The sequence below is a fragment of the Lissotriton vulgaris genome, chromosome 1_2 (assembly GCF_964263255.1).
Source record: "Lissotriton vulgaris chromosome 1_2, aLisVul1.2, whole genome shotgun sequence".
Lineage (NCBI taxonomy): Eukaryota > Metazoa > Chordata > Amphibia > Caudata > Salamandridae > Lissotriton > Lissotriton vulgaris.
In genome coordinates, this window is record NC_141686.1 from 63,965,463 (window position 1) to 63,989,005 (window position 23,543).

Consider the following 23,543-nt stretch of genomic DNA (forward strand, 5'->3'; position numbering starts at 1 on the left):
TTTTGAGAAAGAGAAGGGGAGCCAGGAGGTGAAACCGATATCAGTGATATAGGTAAGGGAAAGAGGTAGGAGAGAGATGAGAGTTGAGAGGAGAGAAGTGGCAGCACAGAGGAAGAGAGTGCGATGGAAAGAGGAGATATCAGAGATGCAGCAAGAGTGATGAGAGCCACAGAACAGGGCAAGAGAGAATTAAAGGTAGAGTAGTGTAAAGTAATAACTGCACTTTCACAATTGCTTTATTAACCTTCCTGCTTTCACAAATTTGCTTGAAAATGCACCATTTGTCCACTCTTTTTTCAAAATTTTCTCAGGGGGAAATCCCCCCGAACCCTCTTTAGGGGGTTCGGGCTCGCTCCCTACGCTCGCTCGCTACAGGGCAGTATGAATATCTTTTTACGCCTCACCACTTTCAAATGTCAACAGCCGCCACTGGGAGATATGGAGAGGGCAAAAGACCGATAAGAGTACTTTCGCAAATGCTACGACCCTCTTACAGCAAGGCATACATAACAGATATACTCCCCCCCCGGATCAGCCGGTCTCCTCCACATCAGAGAACCGCGACACTTTCATAGAGTATTTCAAGGTCTTCTACAGCTCTAGGATTGGCCGCAATCTCAATGATCAGGAAGATTACCTGTCTGAAATAGCACTAGTGTATCTTGAAAAATACATGCAAGATTTCTTGGGAGAGCCCATATCTGAAGCGGATGTTGTGGGAGCAATAGAGGCACTCCATGGCTCGTCTGCCCCTAGTTTAGACCGATTTAGCGGGGACTTCTATAAGGCTTACAAAGATATTCTTACACCCCAGTTGATTGAAGTCTATGCAGAGGCACTTGAGAGGCAAGTACTCTTCCCCCTCCCCCCCCCATGCTTCGTGAGGCAGTTATTATTACCCTTCCCAAACCTGGCAAAGACCCCTCACTATGCAGCTCCTATAGGTCCCTTTCATTATTAAATATTGAATATAAAATCTTGGCTAAGGTTATCGCCAGCAGGCTCTCTCAATTAATGGAATTTATTATTTCCCCTGCACAATTGGGATTCGTACCACATCGTTCCTATTCACTCACTCTTCGGACCATCTTTACTGTCATACACAGGATCGATCCAAAAGTGCCCTCCGTGGCTGTATTGTTAGATACCGGAAAGGCTTTTGTTTCTTTAGAATGGCCATTTTTCCTCTATGCAATACGCCACATGGGGATGCCTGCGGGATTCTTTGCCACCACTGCCTTGTTGTATCCCAATGGTTAGACTTCGCATAAATGACACACTATCCCATCCCTTTTCGTTGACACGTGGCACGCGACAGGGATGTCCTCTTTCCCCCCCTTTCATTTATTTTGGCAATGGATCCTCTGATTATGCATTTCCAGGAGCCAAATCTCCGCCGGGGTTTACAATTCAACACCGGACCCTTATTAGTCTCACTCTAGGCAGACAACACCATTCTATATGTGCGCCAATCTTGAACCTATCATAAGGGAAATACTTAGGTTTAGCCGCTTTTCAGGGTTAGGCATCAACTGGCACAAATCTATAATTTTCGGAGAGCACGACTCCTTAGGATTGTTCCTTTTCTCTTGAATGGTGTCCCGATTCTGTCAAGTCTATAGGTATTCACATACCCTTAGACGTGGCTAGTATTATTAGTTTAAATTATGGTCGAGCAATGCACAAAATAGAGGCACAGGTGGATCGCTGACTGCGCTTACCGTTGTCAATGGTGGGCAGGGTCGCTATATTTAAAGTGATTGTTCTCCCCAAATTTTTGTATTTAATAACATCCCCATCCTTCTCCCTAAGAATTTTTTTTTTACTATTACGTGCACATCTAATAAGACTGGTATGGGGGGGAAGAGGCCCCGTGTACGTTGGCAGGTACTTACTCTTCCAAGTGACAGAGGGTGCTTCGGAGTACCCGATCTTCATTTATATTCAGTAGCTCGGAGTAGCTACACGTTTGCGTGATATCACCCTGACGCCCGTATTCCATTTTTTAGACCTGAGGCAGATTTTGTACTCCCGCGGAAGCTGTCCTTGGTGTTACCAAAGGGTATCCCCAGAGACCCGTGCAACAAACAAATCCACTACTAGTTGGGCATGGGACAGGTTGCGGAGACTTCTAGGACTTAACACAATATACTCTCCGGTTCATCCTCTTCCAATTTCTCTTTGGCTCCCCATCACAGATGAAACGCTTATACAGCATACATTAAGTAAGTACAACATCACAAAGATAGGGGATCTATATCCAGACGATCATATCTTCTCAGTGTCCAAAGAGGCCCAATTCCAAGACAGATCATTCATGGATACCTTTGTGTTGCAATGCATTCGTTCAGCATTGCAAGCAACGATACCTACTTATCCGATTGCACCTGAACAGATGACTCCATTGACATTGATAATTGAAAGCGACAGGGGTACCCACCTCATCTCCAAACTGTATAGGTCATGTTCTAGTCTGCGGCCGGTGACAGATGTTAAAGTACGCACTGCATAGGATCAAGACCTGAGCCGTCCCATTACGGACGATCAATGGGCGAAATGCTGCATGGCAACAAGGGAAGTCTCCCTACACAGCAGACACAAGCTTATTCACTTTAAATTTCTCCGCCGCTTATATCACACGTCAGCCATGTCACACAGAATAGATCCCTCCAGACCACACCACTGTTTGAAATGTTCTGCTAAACACGCCGATTTTCCTCATCTTACATAAACTTGCCCCAAACTACAGGCATATTGGGAACGAGTTCATTACACATTGGGAGCCACAATAGCGCTGACACTTATTCCCACACCGGAAATTGCACTTATGGCATATATATACGGTTAATTTTCCCAAAAGTTTAGGAGATTTGCTGCACTTGGGCTATTATTGGCTAAGCGGGAAATAGCGCTGCTGTGGGGTCAACGTACTGTGCCTACCCTGCAGAGATGGTTACATAGACTGGCCCATTGCAAGGTGAACTGTGAACTATATGCCTCCCTCATGCCAAGTTCGTCGCGCCCCAAGGACATATGGGGCCCACAAATGGCATACATTGAACGTGAACGCCAGAAAGCTGCCTCTCAAGCTGAAAATGGATTTGTACGGGAGGGGGTGGGATAAGCATGCTGATATCTCACGGTTTGAAATGCTTTTCGATACAGCCTGGGTATAGATGGTCTTCTGCGGTTCGAGTGGAGGGGACGATCCGGCCGATGGGTCTGACAAACGAAATTTGTTATTATGAACGTCAAAATTGCTGTTGTGCCTGAGCTTCATTTTACAAGATTCTATGTATGTGACGTTTGCTATGTGATGTGATACCTGAAATTGTACCAATCAGAATCCTTTCTGTTGAAATAATGTACAAGAAAATCTGAAAATAAAGTTAAAAAAAAAATGTGCACCATTGAATTAAAATGCTAAGTTAGCATTATTAGGTCTGTATATCTTTCTACATATAATGCTGTGTTAATTTTTACTTGTGTGACTTTTTCCTTTCAGATACTTTCACATGGTTTGTTAGTTTGAGAATAGATGTAACATTGCACTAGTGATAGAGAGCCTGAGAAGAAGACCTTGATAAAGAACATGGCGTGCCATTTCTATTCAATAAAAAGCTTTAAGGAGTGACAGGTACCCAAGGTGGATAAAGTTCCTAGGTTTGGTCTGGGGAATTGCACAAATGTTGCAGCTTACAATGTGAGAATGGAAAGAACAATGGAGCTCCTTATGATCAATGGGTGTTACCCAGACAATTCTTCTAGTATTAACTTGTGTTCTAATAGGTTGTTTTTGGCCAGTTTTCCTTGGACTTTGAGAGGTATAGCCCTCTATGCTTCCTCCATTTAGGCTAACACTTATTTCCCTTTACTTAGAAGACTCTTGACTGAGCTTATGAAATGTTGACTCCTACCTACAAATTCCCACATTTTTCTATTTTTCTGGGTTTTCCTAACTTATGAGATTCTTTCAGACTTAACCAGCGTAATTAGTATTAGATTCTAAATTAGAAGACTTTAGATATTACTCATGTTTAGGAGAGATGACCGAAGACTCTTCTCTGAGCATCGGATTTTGCTGGTACTTCTTTGTATTGCTGAGACTGAACTTCTTCTTTGTCTCGTACTGATGCGCCTGAACTTCTTTAGGAGGTTTAGCTATCCATTTATTATCTTATCTGTGTACTGCAGGGTATTGAGATTTATTTACATTAACGTGACTGCTAATTTGCAATTAAACATTTTAAACTTAGTTTACTGATTTCTGCTCCTTATTGTGTAGCCAAATGGTTTACCTTATTAATTATGTGTCTTTGCAAGAGTACTAACTCCTATCACCCCTCAGTTGGCAAAAAGACACATGAGATAACCAATGGTGAGAGGGTTGGCCCAGCGCTGGAAAACAGGCATTACCACTGTTAGGAACAGAGTATCCCACCCCCAATAGTCCAGTGAATGTTTCTATGAGATTGGCCGTGCCCCCATCACTAATATGCCAAGCGGGCCACCATAAAGTACAGGGTGACCTACATTGTCACTCCAAGGATTCACACAGTCATGCTAAGCATGGCACCATAAGGGTGATCCCAGTATTCTAGTAATCGCCTGAGTGTTTGACTTGGCCCTCTCTGCAGGGTCATCCCCAAATGTATTGCCTGTACCCTACACATGTTTGCTGAATTTGTTTTTGTTGGCCTTAGGACCCTGTGCTCTTTAAAATTGCTAACCCGTACTAAAGTGCTTGTGCTTTCTCCCCTAAACATGGTTTAATTGGTTTAGCCCCAAGTGCCATATTTATTTTACCTATAAGTCCCTTGTAGAGTGGTAAACCATATACCCAGGGTTTGTAAATTAAATGCTGCCAGTGGGCCTGCAGTACTTATAGAGCCACCCACTTAAGTAGCACCTTAAGACATGTTCCACTTATGCCACTGCAATCTGAATGGAGTATTAGACTGCCATGTCGACTTGCATTAAACTCCCCTTGCCAAGCCTTACTCTCACCTTTTATTACATATAAGTTACCCCTAAGGTAGGCCCTTGGTAGCCGATAGGGCAGGGTGCTGTAATAAAAAAGTTGGACATGATCTTTTAAGTTTTAGATGTCCTGGTAGTAAACAACTCTTAAATTAATTTTTCACTACTGTGTGACCTACCTCTCCCATAAGATAATATTGGGGATTCCTTATTACATTTAATACGCTGTAATTTTCCATTGGAAGTAGGTAGCTCTGCTATGTTTGGTATCTTTGGACTGTAATGACAACCCTGATTCATTGGTAAAGTCAGTTTTATGGTTACAATTCTGAAAATGGCACTTTTAGAAAGTTGTAATCAATAAAGGGTTCTGTCCCTTAACCAGCACGGCTAGGCTAAATATATACTCAAAAAACAAAGAAATGCCAATACTGCTACTATTTAATCATTCAATTCAAACAATCACTCGTGCCACTCATAGTGATTGGAACCAAATTACTTTGAAAATCTTTGTATTTTTTGGTAATTATTCAATTTAATTATTCTTTATATTATTTACTTTGAAGAATCTTTTCGTTAGAAAGGATTGCAAAAGCACCACATTTCAATGGACCAAACAATAATATTTACATTATATAATAGTGAAAAACATATAAGACAAATTTAACACCACATACAGCAAATTGAACATGCTCAAATCCCCAACAAAATTTAAAGAATATAAAAGGAAAGAAAGTAGGAGAGAACTAAGGAAAAAGGTTTGTTAAAAGGAAGGTAATCCCAAAGAATGTTTGCCAAAACGTGGTATTCAGGTTATGCGACCCAAACAAGTTGGTTGCATAGTATTTATAACCCTGCCACCTTTCATTTAGTAACAACACTTATTTTGACCAAATAAAGGTCTGCACATTTCAAATCCTATACTTAGGAGAGGTGCGGTGCAGCGGCCAGGGCAGCTGACTTCTGAGCACAGGGCTGACGGTTCAGTGTCCGGCTCCGGCGGCAGCTCAGCACCATGTGACTCTGGGCAATAGCTCACTTAATTTCCACAATGGCCCCCAGCTCCTTGAGACCCTTAAGGGTGAGTAGTTTGCACTTTACAGATACGGATACTTATCTGCTTTTAGAAAGCTGCCATTTTTCTGCCCTAAGCCCTTCTGTGACAATAGCCTGTCTTGGGTCACGTGACTGGGTGTAGGTGACAGGCACTATGGATTCCTTCCCAACAGTCGCACAATAGGCGGGTTATGCTTGCCTTAATGGGTCATCTGCTGGCAGGAGGGGGGTGGAGCTGAGCAGAGCCCCACTTGCAACTGAATAGCCTGTGCTCTGCCTTCACACAAAGAGTCTAACATCCCCACATTGTCACTGCAGCCAGCTTGGATGCCAGGGGAGGCAGGAAATTCCATGCACTTCAAATCCACTGTCTAGAAGTTTCACCCACCTTCCAGAAGGAGGGCACCATGGTAAAAACGTAGGCCCTCAGACACCTACTCCTCAGTACACTTCTGGACCTGTTGATGTTCTGCCAGGAAGGAGGACTGCTGTGCTGCTGGAAGGACTGCCACTCTGCTAGACTACTGCGCAAAGGAACTACTGCCCTGCTGGATTGCAACCCCGGTGCCCAGGTTCAAGGACTGGATCCTCATCTGTCCCAGGGCCTCCAGAGTGCCTCACAAGGGCTAGTTTGTGGGCCTCCTGTTCAAAGCCACAGCCGCACAAGACTCCCTCCATCTTGTACCCATACCTGGATCCAGTCTTAGTGAGCCCTTACCCTCCAAGTGGGGCCTCTACAGTTCTGGCCCTTCGAAGTGCTGCTAAAGGTGCCCAAAAGTGAGGACTTTTCTTAGCTACAAAATGCTCTTGAGAACCAGGAGGAGACTAGGATCGACCTGCTCTCCTATCCACCCAAGGTGCATCCAGGTTGGATCGACTTAACAGCTTTTCAGTGGTCCTTTGCTAAGGGGGTATCCAACTTCATGGAACTGTCTTCTGCTACAAACCTGTGAAACTTCCATTTCAGAGCCTAAGTCCGAACATAGAAATCTTCACCTTCGACCTAAGGCTATCCGACAACGAAGCTCCCTCTTTGGACACTTACTGGAGCTTTGCCACAATGAGCTTTACCTTCTCAGACACTTTTTCTCATAATTGTTTTCAAGTTCAAAGGTAAGCGCTGGCAGGGCCCAATTCACTACTGAGATGCCGTCCAGCTCAGTCTGCATATTTTTCAACTTTGACCTGGTTTCGCGCAACTACATGTACAAGGTTGGCGCTTTGATGTTTTAGGTGATATTTTTTACTAAAAACTTTGAAAATTCTTAACCATCTTGTTGTTTTGGTGTCAATTTATTAAAATGTACTCTCTTTTTCATATTGTTGTGAGATTTTCCTTCTGTTGTGTTTTCACTTTATTACTGTTTGTGTGCTTCATAACTACTTTACACATTGCTTCTGAGTTAAGCCTGACTGCTTTTTGTGCTAAAATACCCAGGGTTGACTTTTGTGTTTTACCCGGACAGGGATTGTGGCTGTTGCTTGACCAGGGCTCACAGCCCAGTCAAACAATAACCCAGTTTCTCACACTGAGCATGCCAGCGTTGGCTCCAGCATGACAAGGCACATACACTGAATGTGTAGGAGCAGGACCAGTCCCTGCAAAAGGTCATACAACCATTGGCTATGTCCGAGAGACATGAATGACTAAAAGGGGGTATGGTAATAGGATAGGTCTGAAAAAGAGATGTGGAAACACTGTTTCATTTCAACAGTACAACAGTGCTTTGGCTTTTAATCCTCTCCATAGCATCCTTTGCAGCAAGTCAGGCAGCAAACGACCCATGCAGTTTTGTTAAGATGCGGTTTTGTTCACACCTTTGTAAAAGAGGTTATTCACTCTAGATTTTTGATACTAAAGTCTTAAGTTCACTGACTCTCAAACTACATTGTGATACTATCCTTAGAGAAGTGCAGAGAAGTATAAACAATCACTGACTTAAATATTGTCTTACCCCATCTATCTCCAGGCTCAGTTGACAATGCAGTCTGAGATGGCAAAGAAGGAGGAAGTTGCAGAGCAACAGAGACAAAAGATCTTGGAGTTGGAAGCAATGACACAGCATATTGAAATGGCTTTACAGACAGAAATCCAAGCAAGATTGGAAGAAGAGAAGATGCGAGTGGCACAGGCAAGGTAGTTCACATTTGCATTTTTTCATTCCTATTACAGAGAAGATCCTATTATAATAATACGAAGTGAAAATCTAAATTCTCAAAGACAGGTTGTCCATAGTACAGTGCATAAAGGGACTTATCACTCCTTGCTTATTATCAGATGCCTTTCTTGTCTATCTCAGTGGCGTTCCTTCCTCTTCTGTCCTACTTCTGAGGCATAATTTTTTTGCAGTCTAATCTATTTTGTGAGATCGCATAATAAAATCCATCAAAAAATACAAACAAGTTAATACAAAAGCTTAAAATAATAAAACCATTAGTTTTGAAATTCAAGCAATTAAAACTTTATACAAAACTGTAATTATGATTCAGATATCATCCTCCTTCTTGCCAAGGAACCCGACATCACCAGGCGCAATTTCCAAGAAGGGATGAAAGGTGTCACTGCCTGGATGAGGAACAGCTGCCCGAAGCTCAACTCAGAGAAAACAGAAGTCCTCATCCTCAGCTCCACCCTGTCCGCATTGGGACAACACCTGAAGGCCCTCCCGCCCTCGGAAACCCAGCCCACTCCAACGGACCATGCACGCAGCCTTAGCTCTTTACTCACCATAAACTTCCAGATACACGCAGTGTCATTACACATGCTTCAACACCTTCTGCATGCTTCTCAAGACCTTCAAATGGACCCCCCACCCCCGACTCCAGGAAGGCCATCGCCCACGCAGTTATCACCAGCAGACTGAACTAAGGAAATGCTCTCTAAGCCGCAATTAACAAAAGAACTCCTCCACAAACTCCAGACCGTCCTGAACGGCAGAGCCAGACTTATCCTCACTATTCCACGACATTACCACATCAACCAACACCTCTGCACCATCCACTGTTTCCCCATCGAAAAAAGAATAACCCACAAACTGCTCACACATGCCTACAAGGCCCTCCATAACACCGGAACCCAATACCTCTACAAACGACTCTCCTTCCACGCCCCTAAGAGAAACCTCCTCTCTGACGAACACGCCCTAGCCACGGTCCCTCGCATCCACAGGGGCAGAGCAGGTAGCAGATCCTTCTCCTACCTCACAGCAAAGACTTGGAATAAACTCCCCTCTTGCATTCAACCAAGCCAGACACTGCACCAGTTCAGAAGAGACCTCAAGACCTGGCTCTTTGAATGACCAACAGAGCTGCTCGCACCCCCTTCCCCAGCGCCTTGAGATCCTCACGGGTGAGAAGTATGCTCTAAAACCCCTGATTGATTGATTGATTGAAATGTGTTGTTATTCCAACTCCGATTTTTCAGTCTTATGAGCCATGCAGCATGGAAGAATTAAGAAGCAGCAAAAACGATGCTAAAACAGTGGCAGTTTTACATATTCTATTGCATTTTATAATCTGAGAGTGGCATTAGGGCACAATCCATCTTGCTCTGGGTTTTCATTACGCAATTGAGACAAACAGTAATGTTCTTTGGATTCTTCTGTGCTATAGCATAAAGGGCATAATTCCGACCTATAGATTCAAGTAACTGAGAGAATGTCTTAGTTGTTAAAGGAAGAACTCCATGCCTAAATTTCAGATAGCGTTCTTGAAAATGGGGGATGGATGTAATTAAAAACCCCTTGTAAATAACTACATTTTTATGGAGTATAAAAACATGCATCTGACTGCTAAGAGATGCAGATGATATAGTTTGCTCCGTGTCAATCCCCTGAACCTCTCCTTCACCATGATGGCTAATAATGACCGGACCAAAGAGGGGTGTGCCAATATTCATTCAAATTCAGGTCAGTCAGACAACTCCTAACATGTCTCACCAGGAAAATCATATGAGCCATGGATTGACTTAGAATGTCACTAAGTGTCTTGATTTGAGCATGCTCTTCAATTCTCCAAATACAAACCCAATACGGCCATTTGTCTTACAAGTCCTACAATGGGCTACACACTGAGATCTAGTCCGTGGTAGCCATGGTGTACATTGCCCTAGATTCAGGAGCACTCTAAGATTATTTCCCTCAACCCCTAGCATTGCCACATCACAATAACCCCATACTTCTGCACCGTATAAGGCAGCACTAGCATCTTGAGAATTGTATATTTCTAATTTGAGAGAAATCTGATAAGAGATAACTGAGTTGGCAGAAACCCCATACTTAACTTAAATGAAGCTTTTGATAATTTCAAACCCCCAAAAGTTAGAATCCAATAATCGAATTCCAAAATCCAATTGTTTAACCCTCTGAAAGATATTCTCTCCCAATCTGATGCTCCCTCTAAAATTCTTCCATCGGTTAAAAGCTATAAAAAAAAAAACGGGTCATTGATCTCTTCTAGCCTGTTTGTAGCACAAAACAAAGAAAACCTTTGTAGTGATATATGCAGAAACCTAGAATAACAGACCTATCATCAGCAGAAAGTAGAGCTGGTGCCTTTTGGTCGACTAGTGTTGAGGAGTCAATCTCACAATCATTCAGAAACCATTAATAAAAAGTAGAAATAATAGTGTGTTCATTGATAGGGCGACATCTGACCGGAGCATAGTTGTCTTCATGAAGACAAATTATTACCTTTTAAGAGGTCTAGGGATACTTATGTGGTAGTTAATACCTCCCATAATCTGTCCTAGGGACCAAGTCCAAGGTGGCTCTGTGATCAACGAAGGCAACATACAAATCCCCCTCCATTGATGTGCTCCACCTTCCACTTGGTCATGAAGATACAAAAGGCCTGGTTTACAGTCCTTGTTCTTGCTCTAAATCCTGCTCAACAATGAGTTAAACCATTGTTGTCAGTGACCCAATCTTATCGTTTATCAAGTAGTTTACAAAACCATATTTTAAGGATTATCCAGAAGATTTATGGAGCACTAACTTGCCAGAATATTTCAACCTCCCATTCTTAAAAACAGATACAATCTCAGCTTGCTTCCACATTTGAGGAATTGGAGCACATGGTGAATAGTGTTAAAAATAGCATTAATGTTTGGCACCAATATTTTTAGGATGTGAAATAGTTCACTATTGATCTAATCCAAACAATGGGCTTCCCCCTGCCTCTGAGAGTTAACAGCTTTTTCAGTCTCTTGTAAGAACAAGCATTTGCAATGCAATAGGTCTCGCATTAGCAAAGTTTAAATTTGTTGGTATTGTAAATGGCATTGTTTTTTATCTATTTGTTTTTAAAAGCGTCCGTGGTGCATTATTTATTCTACTTTTATATAGCACTATCTTCCAATGTTTAAGACGTCGCAGTGCTAAAAGTAACAGCTGTTACAGAAAACGGCACCTTGCTTTAGTAACTGGGTTTTAATAATGTAATGAATAAACATCTGTATTGTAGAAAAAAAGGCAGCCATTAGAAATAACAATGTTTTTCATGTTTGTTTTCTTTTTATAAACATAAATAAAAGGCATTGTAATTTACAAAGCCAATAGCTTAAACTCTAGTTTCTGCGAGAGCTATTGCATTGTAAATGCTTTTTTATTTTTGATATCATCGCCATCTTGCTCACCCAAACACAGTGTCAATAGATCATAAGAACTCGGATCGAAGAGAATCCCAGAACTGACCAGGACGTCCAGATTTGAAAATCACTTTAGGCCCATACAAATGGGAGGACTGAACTACACAAAAGTACTTACACAACATGCCCCTTTTCTGTAAAGAAACCTACAGATTGTAAACACAGAACTACTCAAACTCCACTCATAAGCAGAAACACAAATTGCAGAAAATGCATTATTGTTTCATCTCAGAATATGTTGACCATCTGCGAACACCACATTTTTGGTATCGTCTGCAAAGTGTACATAGATACTGGTGCTGCATGTAGTCTCTCTCTCCCTCTCCCTCTCACTCTCTTTCTCTCTCCCTCTTTCTCTCTCTTTCTCTCTCTCTCTTTCTCTCTCTCTTTCTCTCTCTCTTTCTCTCTCTCTTTCTCTCTTTCTCTCTCACTCTCTTTCTCTCTCTGTTTCTCTCTCTCCCTCTCTCTTTCTCTCTCACTCTCTTTCTCTCTCTTTCTCTCTCTCTCTCTTTCTCTCTCTCTGTTTCTCTCTCTCCCTCTCTCTTTCTCTCTCACTCTTTCTCTTTCTCTCTCTCTCTCTCTCTCTCTCTCTCTCTCTCTCTCTCTCTCTCTCTCTCCACACACATTCTGATGGTAAAGAACACTATGCGAATGAGGTGGCTTGGTGCACCCCAAGTAGACGCAGTAACTGTATATACTGCAGTTTCAGCATCACGGGCTAAATAAAGACAGGCAAGCAGTCTTACTGTAAATACTGCCTCATCTGTAATCCAGACCCAGAAAGCAAAAGCTATGCAATTTTTCCAACTCCAAACACAAATCCCATATTTGTATTATATGCTCATTGTAGCCAGACAGGCATGCAGTTCACTGTTTGCAGTATCCCTGTGTATCGGGTACTCTTTAAACACATGCAGGCATACTGTACACAGTGTCCAATTTGTACCACGTGATTAGAACCTAAGCAATGTACGACAGGAGGTACATGCTTTGTTCAGGGGGCCACCCTAACTGCAACCACTGCACGTTTTTATTACCTGTCTGGTGTAGGGAGATGGTCAGGGAGGGAGGGGTGCTCGGTATTCCCTGGTTAAGCTGTGACCATTATATAAGTCCCCTTCATTTCAATTTTACACAAGGCTCATTGTAGAGCTTATACTTTTACTAACCACACATAAAAAAAAGTGCTGGCACAGACGAGAGAACACGATTGGGACGGGTAGAGTAGAGAGGGTAGTGTACTGTTAGGGTTGGTGGGCTAGGAGCCAGGTGCCCAGAGGGAGGAAACTCTTTATGATTGGACGCAGCGGAAGTGCCCAGGGTGCGAAGGAAGGTAAGAGGCTGGAACAGCAAAGCCGAGTGGGTGGAGGGAGTAAGTGGTTCAAACTATGGACGCAAAGGTGTGTGTGTGTGTTTTTGTGTTTTTGTGTTTTCAGGGTTAAAGTGCAAGGCTATAGAGTGTCGAGCCAGGTGTGCACAGGCAGGGGAGGGGTTAAGGCTACAGTATGCGGAGCCAAAAGTGCACAGGAACGAAATCAAAGGCTACAGACTGCGGAGCTGAGAGAGCACAGGCAGAGGAGTAGTCAAGGAAGAGTGTGGAGCTGGGAATTCACAAGCGGGAGAGGGGCTTAAACTATAGACTGCAGATCCGTGTTTGCACAGGGCAGTAAGAGGGTTGAACTAAGGGTGGCAGAGCCGGGTGTGCATTGATTGCAAATCCAGGTGTACACATATCGGTAAAGGTTAGTTGTGCACAAGGATGTAAGGGGATAGGACTGTAGGCAGCAGGGCCTAGTGTCCACTCGGAGTGGAGGGATTAGGGCTTCAGACATCAGAGGGAAGGGACCATTTCAGGAATGCTTAGGGACTGGCAGTGAACAAGGGGTGGCACAGCAGGGCGATAAGGGTACAACTAAGGGGGGCAGAGCTGGGTGTGCGCAGGTTTGTATGGGGGTACAACCAAATGTGGCAGAGCGAAGGAGTGTGCAGGGTGGTAAAGATGATATAACTAACAGTGGCAAAGCTGTGTGTCTGCAGACGGTAAGGTATGCAATGCACAAGGGGCTTTATTGCCGAGAAGCCCTTACCTGCTTTCTGCAGCTCTGTCCGCAGCCCCTCCGGCTGGTCTGCCCCAGCCGGGCTGCCTGTTCCATCCCACAGAACATCACAGGGAGCTCTCTTGCATGCTTCCCATGGTTTCGGCAGTGCTGTGACTGCAGAGCGATCTTCCCGGTCCTGAGAGCCTCGGTCTTTGGCACTCCAGCGACTCATCCCTTGACCCTGGAACGGTGAATTCGTCCTGCACCGGGTCGCCACCCATCTGAAACTACCAGCCTACCGTCAGCAGGGTCTGCCAAACAGCACCATCACCCCACAACCACAACAACTTCAAACCCGGCTCTGCCCGATGACATCACACGGGACTGAGTTGTTTTTTAGTAAACAACATTTTTAAGAAGACGCGTGGCATTGGTGAAGTGTGCGCGGTGCTGCTGTTAAAAAGAGCTATATGGGCTCTAGGAACCTGCCGCTCCAGGGTAGGAACAAATAAATGGATATTATAGAAGCCGCGTGGCGTCATTGCAACCGGTGCAGTGCTGTTGAAAATATGCAGCCACATGGTGGAAATTAAATATAAAAATTAAAGTAGACTGGTGAAGCCGATCAGACGTGTGGCGCTGGGGAAGCGGGAGCGGTGGCAGGCACAGTGCTGTTTTTAAACAAGCCTATCAGAGGTATGTGAACTCTGCTGCTTCCCTCTTTTTTTCTGCTGCACAATAAACATTGACGCAAGGCTGCGACTGGAAAAAATAATGCTGCCGCCATGTGCTGGCAGTGTAGTCATGAAGGCACCGTAAAAACGTTCAGAGAAAAAACAGTGAGTTAAGTAGCAAACACTGAGCCAACCTCTGCAATACCGGCGTGGTCTGCGGCTCGCACACTCGCTTGCGAAATTGAAAGCGTGGGGGAGCGCGAGAAGCGACGTGCGCGTTCACAGCCCATGTCTCCTAAAGCGTGCGGTCACAGCCATTGTCTCCAATGTCTTTGGCAACCTCGTGCACCTCTCCTGTCCCACTTCGCTAGCTACCCGGTGACTAGATGTCTCGCTTACGCAAGCAGCGCATAGCGCTGCATCGGTAGCGAGACCTGAAAAAGTGGTGGGTTGATCGACAGAGCCTAAAGGCCGGGGGCTGCTGCTGATCAGTGGTTCTGCTGAAGGAGGATTCAATAATGGTGCAGAATAAAATGCTTTGAAGTGAGCCATCCAGTCACTGGGTTGGATGTACACCTCAGGGCTTGTAGCAGTATGACAGCCACCAGGGCTAACTACATTCCATACAATTTTAGTATAATTCTGGTTAGCCGCTTCTTATAGATCCACCCAAACTCCTTGACCCTCTTCCATTTTAGAAGACCGTACAATTTCTTAAATGTAAACCTGGTTACAACTATTTTTGCCCTATCTCTAAGCTGGATTACAAACAAAAACGATGACTTAACTGCCCTATATGTGGGATTGTACCATTCTGGATTATCAGGGTACTTTTTTCTGGCTTGAATCCTTTACGGAAAAACTCTCTAAGAGTTAAAAAGAAAGTTTTATGGCTCTCTAAAATGAGGATTGGATGGTCGTGATTCTTAAAGATAAGTCCCATTTGGGTTGATACAAGATCATAAATCCTCGCGATAACCTCAAACGAAGTACAAATAGCACTCCACTTTACAGTCCTGTGATTATTAGTTATTGTCCAAGCATTTGCAATAGGATGAGGTGGACAAGGGGTAATGTCCACTTTCTTTTCTGGGGAGAACTTCCATGTCCCTCATTGCTATCCACTCCCTAATATCCAGTAGGATGTAGACTGTTATTTCAATAATTTCCTTGCCGAAATGTTGAGGCGCATTGCATGCATGTATTGCATGAGTAACACCTACATGAGCTTTTTGGAGTACAGATCAACTCATGGTTTTCCCGGGAGTGGCAGCTGGCTAAGAGATTCCGCAGGAAATATGCTCATCTTTGGTCAAACCCAATTTAATACTTATGTGCTCGATCATCAGGTTACAATTTGCAGCAACAATAATAGGATGTCTTTTATTGTAAGAGCACAGCAGCTTGTCTAATAGTCTCCACTGGGAGACATCAAAAGTTTGGAGCTTCCCACTCAGGCAAATAATGGACTATCGGTGCCACAAAGGAATCTATGCAACAAACAGAGTTTCGGACAGTTTCCATCCCTTTCTAGCCATGAGAGTAAATTATCACCTACTTGGCCCCAAAACTAAGGGAGATGATCCAGCCCAGCATCTTCCAGTTCAAGATGGGCCCACCTTTGGTGCCTGGCACGTGCAGCGGGCAGTCACTTTCTAGCGCGAGACTTGGGGCGAGACTTGCCACCTCATCTACATGTTGCTGGATTGTGGAGCTAGTAGTCCCCCACACAGCTCCTTGACGTCTAGTTCAGTCAATGTGTGCTACTGGGTGGGTCACGTTTCCAGTAATGCTGACAGATCCCTATGGAATTAATGGGTGTACAAACAAAGTATATTTCTTGATCCCAGGAGAAGCCCTCATTGCCCTTTGCATGGGCTGGCTGTGTGATTTATGACTTCCAATGAAAAAAAAGAAAGCATCCATTCCCTACAATACCAAATATGTTAACTCCATCACCCCGCGGGGGTGATTGCACCTTGTACTCAGCTCAGCCCATGGTCCGGTCCCATAAGTGTCCACCCCCAGACCTACTGCATGTACCTGAGCGTGGCTTTGGTATATGTGCAGTGTAGTTCTTTGCAGGTCCCAGCAGGCCGCCACCCCTGGATTTCACTTTTATGGTGTGTTTATTCTGCATCATTCCTCACTTCTGATATGTTGGTACTGGGGGGCGGGGTGCACTTCGGACCCCCCCCCCCCCCCACCACCCCCCCCGGCCACGCGCTACCCCCACCCCTCTCTCTGGGACTTGACTCCAGTTAAAACCAAGCGAGTAGAGATGCTTCTCTTAGCCCCAGCCATCACAGCTCCTCCAGCTATTATTTTGTTTGGCCGACCACTGCTGACATCAGGAAACTATTCTTTTGTGTTCTAGCATTCCATGGGAGCTCATACCTTCCGTGCTCTCTGCCTGTCTGTTCGCTTCCAGTTTCCTTCTTCCCCAGTCACTCATCCGCTGCTCCTCATCACACACTTTAGAGGAGGGCAACTCCATATTATTATCATTTGTTGAAACAATAATTAGTCCTAACCAAATTTGAAAAGAATGTGCAACTGTCTCACTCAGTATGTTTTTTAGTACTATCCGCTTCTTAATCACCTTATTTTTTTTTAGTTATAGATTTGGGGCCAGATGTATAAAAAAAATTTGCAGTCACAAACGCCACGATTTGCCAAATCGGACAGTTTTGCAACAGCAAAAATGCTTTTTCAAATGTACAAAAAGCAGCATATGATTCGGTAAACTTGCTACCGAATTGCAGTTTTCAGTTGCGATTCAGTATTTGGAAGGAGCATGTTTAGGTTGTCCTTTCTAAATACAGATTGGTATGGTATGTATTAGTGTTTTGTAACTGAATTCTGGTTGCAAAACAGTAATACTTTAACACCAGTTTAAAAGTGGTGGTAACCCATTCACAAATAGGAAGTGGTCCCAGTGGGACTCCTTCCCCTTTGAGAATGTTAAAAATATTTATTTTTTCAGAGAAGGCAGTGGTCCAATGTACTCCTTCCTGCTGTTAAACCACCATTGGGAAGTCATATGTTTCGCCTAAGAACTGAATACTGTGCTGTTAACACAGGAATGGAGAGGATGTGGCGCAGCAGCCAGAGCTGCTGACTTGAGAGCTGAGGATCCCACTTCGAGTCTCGTGGTGCAACATCCTGTTATTCTGGGCAAATCACTTTCTCCGGATGATAAGTTGCTATATAAATCTGCTGCAAGATGAAAAAGCAAAAAGAGGCAAAACTTTATGAAAAATAGCTCCACCAATGTGGATGTTAACAGTATTTCGGCTACAGGAAACTTATGAGAGAAGACGACAAGGAACAAGCATTGTTAAATGCAGGAAAATATGCTACAAAAGAAATGGAGGAAAATTAAGTGGCACACACAGGAACCAATGAAAAGCCAGGTAAGAGAGGGTGCGAGATGTAAGCCCCTCTTAAGTTTGCATTAAAAACAATAGACTTCACAAGAACAGCGCATGCGCTGTGTGCAGGTGACACCTAAAAATGAAACCTGTCTGCACAAAAAAAACAGACTTTATTAAATAGCAGTCACAGACATGGTGGCCTGTTGATCCCAGCAGGCCACCATCCCTGTGATGGCTGCAATTCCTAATGGTCGCAGATTTCAACCTACCTCACTGATATTCATGTGGTAGGTAGATGTGCGACCTACTTGAAATTGTTATTTGGGAATACACTCAATTCGTGCTTTAGGAATACCAGTTTCATATTTACTATTCGGAGATTATCACAATTAGGTAATCGCTAGTCCTAATGTTTATACATCTGGCCCTTACTGTAACCAAAGTTTCATAATATGGGTATACATTTTTGAGTGCCAGTTTACTGGATCAGGCAATACAACCTTTTAGCGAACCCCCTACCCCCACTGAGGTGGAATAGACTTCTTCACCTCCTGGTGAATTTTGCTATCATCTGAGGGATTGCTGGCCAGGCTGGTCCCATGACAGCCTATGTCATGCATGTCCTTTGTATTACTTCATGCATCAGAAATGGCATACACTTCGTGGAAGACAGTCTTGTATTCTTTACACCATTTAGTTTGACAGTATTGCCAAAATGTATGTAACGCTTGTTCCAGTGTTTATTTAATTGACTTTTACTATTTCATTTAAGAATGCATAGTTTGATTCTGCTGCAAGAGTTTGTATATTCACATGTCTGAGTAAGAAGAGGATCTAACTGGATGAGAACAGTGGAGACATCAGGGCTGTTTGTTGGTGGTGGTATTAGTTGTCCTAGCTATGGCGAACGCCTAACTGAAGGTTTCCCAAGCAAACCTCTGGGAACAGCTGATGAGGTCTTGCTGCAGAAGCAGGCTTCATTGTGCCTACAGCACAGTGTTCTCCTCATTTCAATGACATTCTAACACACCTGCCAGAAAAGCACCAGAGAGGCACTCCACGGAAGAAGGAAGCGGACAATGGAATTTCAACTACTCTAAGTGTGCCTCTTGTCGTGAACGTTTGCCAGTGAACAAGTGTGGCATGAACATTGTCCCACTCGGGCGATAAGTTAAAAATAGAACTATGACACCTCCAATAACTGTTTCTGTCACTAGTCCTCCTACTTGCCAATTTCCTACAAAGTTTAACTTGGAAGTCTTTTAGAAATAATATTCGCTTTGGAAATAAATTGTGCAGCAGGCGAAGTTCAATTGCAGTGACCACATTACAGCTGATATTAGCTTTCCAGGTACATTCGAACTCTAACAATCATGAAAAGGTACAATCCTCTCTCTCAGGGTCAGCAGGATCACTATAACGACCAGAAGGCAGTTTGGCCTGTAAGATGAAGCAGCTGTGTCCTTCCCAGACACGACTTGTTCTTGTAGTCTTTTAGCCTCCCCAGTGAATCTCTCCTAGAGTAAAGTAACAGCATAGGTAAGGGAAGTGGACATTTTGTTAACCACTGCAGGGTTTAAGATTTCTCTGCAGTTATTTTCAAATGCCGAAAACATTTCCATATACCTCAAGTATCATCTCCACCAGGCAGCAACATTATACAACCTTGCATAATTCTGTAGTTCACTCTGCAGTTGGAAACTGGATTCTAAGGCCCAAACCAGGCACAGGCGATTAGCACTGGGGTTCAGCCACCTCCAGCTGGTTCAAACACTTCACACTCTAAGTTGACAACGAACTGCAGATACTTTGGGTGGGGAGATGACTGTGATAGCTTTCTCCGGCTTGAGTTGAGTTATCTGGGGTGGTAAGTATGGCAGTCTTCAGCCTTTTATCTCACCTACTCCCTTTCAAAATGTTTTCTTTTAATCATCTATACACAACTAAGGTGTGCAATGACTATTTTCTTGCTTGCAATCATGTTTTAGCCAATAGTGTGATTTTATCCTTATTGAACAGCTCTTTTGACACTTATAGTTGTTTCCATTTTATCCAGTTATCTCAATGGGACATTTTCCCTGATTACCTTTCTTAATCAGTCTGTTAGTTAGGCTTGGCAAGTAAATATGCATCTTTTGGTCAATCTAGTTTGCCCAGAGAGAACTTTTTTTGGTAAATTGACCAAATGTACCAGTGTCTTGCCCACTTCCCCACCTTCTGTGGTGTTTAACTCTGCAGCAGCCACACCTGTTACGTTCTTAAAGTTTTGTCCCCGTCTTCTGTGTCGGTCCCAGGGAAATTCAAATGAAGAAGTGTAAACTTCTATTTTCTCTTTCACTTGTACTGGACCGATAACATTGAAACACCACCAATAAGGTATTTAGCAGAAATTTTGAACAACTTTAAATTTAGAAAATAAGTGTCTTCTGAGCTAGCTATGGCCTCATGAACCTTAATATTTGTAATGGGCACATAGATACACATGAGTATTTGAACATTAGTATATTGGGGCTTTGTTTTACCTTTCAAGGATGTGGATACATCCACCTTCACAGTCAGAGAAAATATAATGGGAAAGAAGTGGTCTCATTGCTTGTGGTCTCCAAATAATGCACACTGCTCAAAGTAAACTGCTGTTAATTCTAAATACATGTGTTTTTTTCTGTGATCCATTGCTTTCAGACTCCTTGACGAGGAAGAGCAGAAGTTAAACAACTTACAGCGGTTGAAGGAGGAGCAAGACCGGCTTATCCAGAAAACAGAGGAGGAAAAAAATGAGCTAAAGCAAGAAATGTTAGTGAAGAGTCAGGCTTTGGAGCAAGCCCGCTATGAACTGACTGCGCTGCAAAGGTCTCGGGAGAAGAACAGCGAAGGCCTGGAAGTAAGACAATGTTGGGACCATTTGTGTGTTTATCCTCCATCCTTGGACTCTCCTTGGCTGAAATAGAAATGTTTATGGACAGTGTGGACCCCCTTGGAGTCTTTTTGTTTTCTCCATCTCAACCTAATTTAGAATTAAAACATACAAAAATAAAGTAGTATGCACCAAAATAAGCCATAAATATCACATAAAAGGAAGGGCATTTATAAATATACATTTTTAAAAATACACAATGCTGGAAAGCGTGCACATCATCTTGATACTGAGGAGGATCAAAAAGTAATCATGATTCACTATACTAAACTTGTGACATCACTTCCTGCGTATCTTGATGGTGTTAAAACGTACTTTCCAGGTTAGCCAATGATGACATTTGGAGTAATCAATTGTATAGAGTGATTTTCCGGTTTTTTTCCAGTGTGATATTCCTTTACTATTGATTCATTAATTCAGGAAACATTTGATTTATGCAACTCTTGAACATAGGCTACTTAATTTAACTCCCCACAAAAGGCGTGCAAACTCTCAACCTAAGTATTAAGTTAGCACAGAAATGTGTTGGTATCTGAATCTTCAAGTTCCAGAGAACTTAAGTGAACCACCTTATCTTGACTATCCTCTCAGTGCCCTAGTTATTGGTACAGGTTTTTCTATTGACAGCTGTAGACAGTGGGATGCTATATTGGCCAGCTGAATTTTTGTGCTGTTTAGGCTCCAGATGGTGCAGAATTGGCCTGCTGTAGCACTGGGATATATTGCTAGATTCGGTCATACCACTTAAACTATAATCTACAGTGATCATCAGTGTGTTTTGGATCAGGTTTACGCTTTTCTGTACGCATGATTTCCAGTCCTGATTAGTGCATCAGGTTTTGGAAGGCATGCAGCCCTAGTCTACAGGAGATAGTAAAGTTAAGGGCATCCCGCACCCGGGACCAAATTTACGTTGTATTTCCGGAACCAACGTAAATATACCTTCTTCCCACAATAGGATCAATGAAACTCACCGGCCCACTAGATTAATTTTGGGCCGCGCTCCTCATAAAATATATCGATAGAGCTATTTCACATGTGACGCTTCATCATTTAATAACACACGGTTTCGTAATTTGGCAATACCAGGCCAGGTATGATGTGGCCTTCACACATTTTTTAAGCACCATAGGAACCACGTAATGAACCACGATGGAAGCGCTATGTCTAGCCCTGTCACAAGCATGTTTTTCCTCGCATACAATTGTTTATGTCATGCATGACTTGTGAATGAGTGGTTTAACACGTCTGAAAGACACTGCGTGTTCTTTAAAAATCACCACCATACCGCTAATGAATGATTATTTTGGAATTTATATGTTAAATGTCGTATTGTCTTGTTTAAATTCCTTTACAGGTAAATTACCAAAGGTGGACGCGAATCATGGTCAGTCCGCACAGCATAAGTTAGCCCACCTTCGCGCGTGGGCTATGAAAAATGCGTATACATGTGGCGTAATTACCTTTTGCCACTCACTTTTCACTTTTTCACCTACACTACATTTTTAATTCACTTTGAGTAAGGTCCTGAAGAAACCCCCACAATTGTTTTACATGGGCTGAAACATGTCGACCTAGCTGATAATTGAGTCTCAGTTAAGTGTCCTTTAATTATCCACTCGTTTTTATTATACCCTGGACCACTGGGAATAAAGTAAATCATCAGGTAGAGACCCAGAGGTATTTTTAATACACCACTTCATCACACTTTCACTTAAAAAACTCCAGCTCCACTGTAATCAGGTGTCGCAGCACAGCTGAGTAGCATTCGGCTACTCAGCTGGGAACCAGATGATGAAGCATGACACCAACTAGGTTGTGTGTGAGGGTTCTTCTAACAATCCCTTACGGTGCTGGACACTGCAGTGTCGGACAAACGGCTAGACAGGTCTGTCCTAGTTGTTTTCTAACATTTACCAAGGGACAAGGACGGGCCACAACCAGTCCTACCTCTCCCATTTGTTTATCACAATATAATGGGTGTCATTATAAGACAGCCCTATTAACTTTGGTCACAAAGCCTTAATATAAAAACTGGGCCTATTGACTATAACAAGGGGTCAGCCTATTAAACTTTATAAATCAGTCCTATCGTCTACAAGAAGTAAGCAATAATTGTAATAGAATGTATATCAAATAACTTCACACATTGCAATGTTTAATAAAAGTGATTAGCATAAAATTGTTTGAATAAATCCCTGGTGTCTACCCGGCAAACCGACATGTAGCTAAATGTGGGTGCTGTGAGGGTAGCCCCATAGGCCCCCTCAAACTCCTCCGCCTCCCCACCCAGCACCCATTGTGGTGCTTGGCAGGAGCTGGCTAAATGACTTAGCTCTGACCCAGGCAAGAGCAGCTCCTTTTTCTGCTCACTCATGGGCGGGAGCAGAGTTGTGTTCTCTGCCCAGGAGCGTGCAGGCAGTTTATGCACTCACTCTCCTGCTACAGGAATCTGTGTATTCTAGGGGATGGCGTCCCTGTACCATGCTATGCCAGGGGGGGGAGACTGGATCCCAGGGGCTGTCTAGGCTTGTGGGGGAGGGGTCCAATGCCCCCTCCTGTAAAAACACTAGCCCTGGGTCCCTACACTGGCTTGAAGTGGATGGCTGCATGCCCCCTCCCCTCCAATTAAATACAGCCCCAGGGTATGGGGTCCTCGGGCCTCATAGAGGGTCAGCAAGTAGGCTTACTCCCGCCCCTTAATTTGTCTTCAAGGCCTCTTATACGCCCTCTCCCTATCAAAAAAGTACTGACCTGAGAGATGGGGTTGCTGGGCCTCTTAAAGGCTATGCTCCCCATCCCCCCAAACATATAACTGCAACAACCCCTCAGGGCCCTGGGCTTCCCCACCCACCC

General features: G+C 43.5%; 1 protein-coding gene across 1 annotated transcript in view; it reads left to right on the top strand.

Moving 5' to 3' along the window:
• The window catches only part of LOC147733916 (differentially expressed in FDCP 6 homolog), a 276,207-nt gene that overhangs the window by 213,382 nt on the left and 39,282 nt on the right, over window positions 1-23,543 (top strand). Inside the window, exons 9-10 of the mRNA XM_086952810.1 lie at window positions 8,007-8,173; window positions 20,456-20,654. Of these exons, the coding sequence (XP_086808936.1) occupies window positions 8,007-8,173; window positions 20,456-20,654 (366 nt within the window). The remainder of the gene's footprint in view (window positions 1-8,006; window positions 8,174-20,455; window positions 20,655-23,543) is intronic.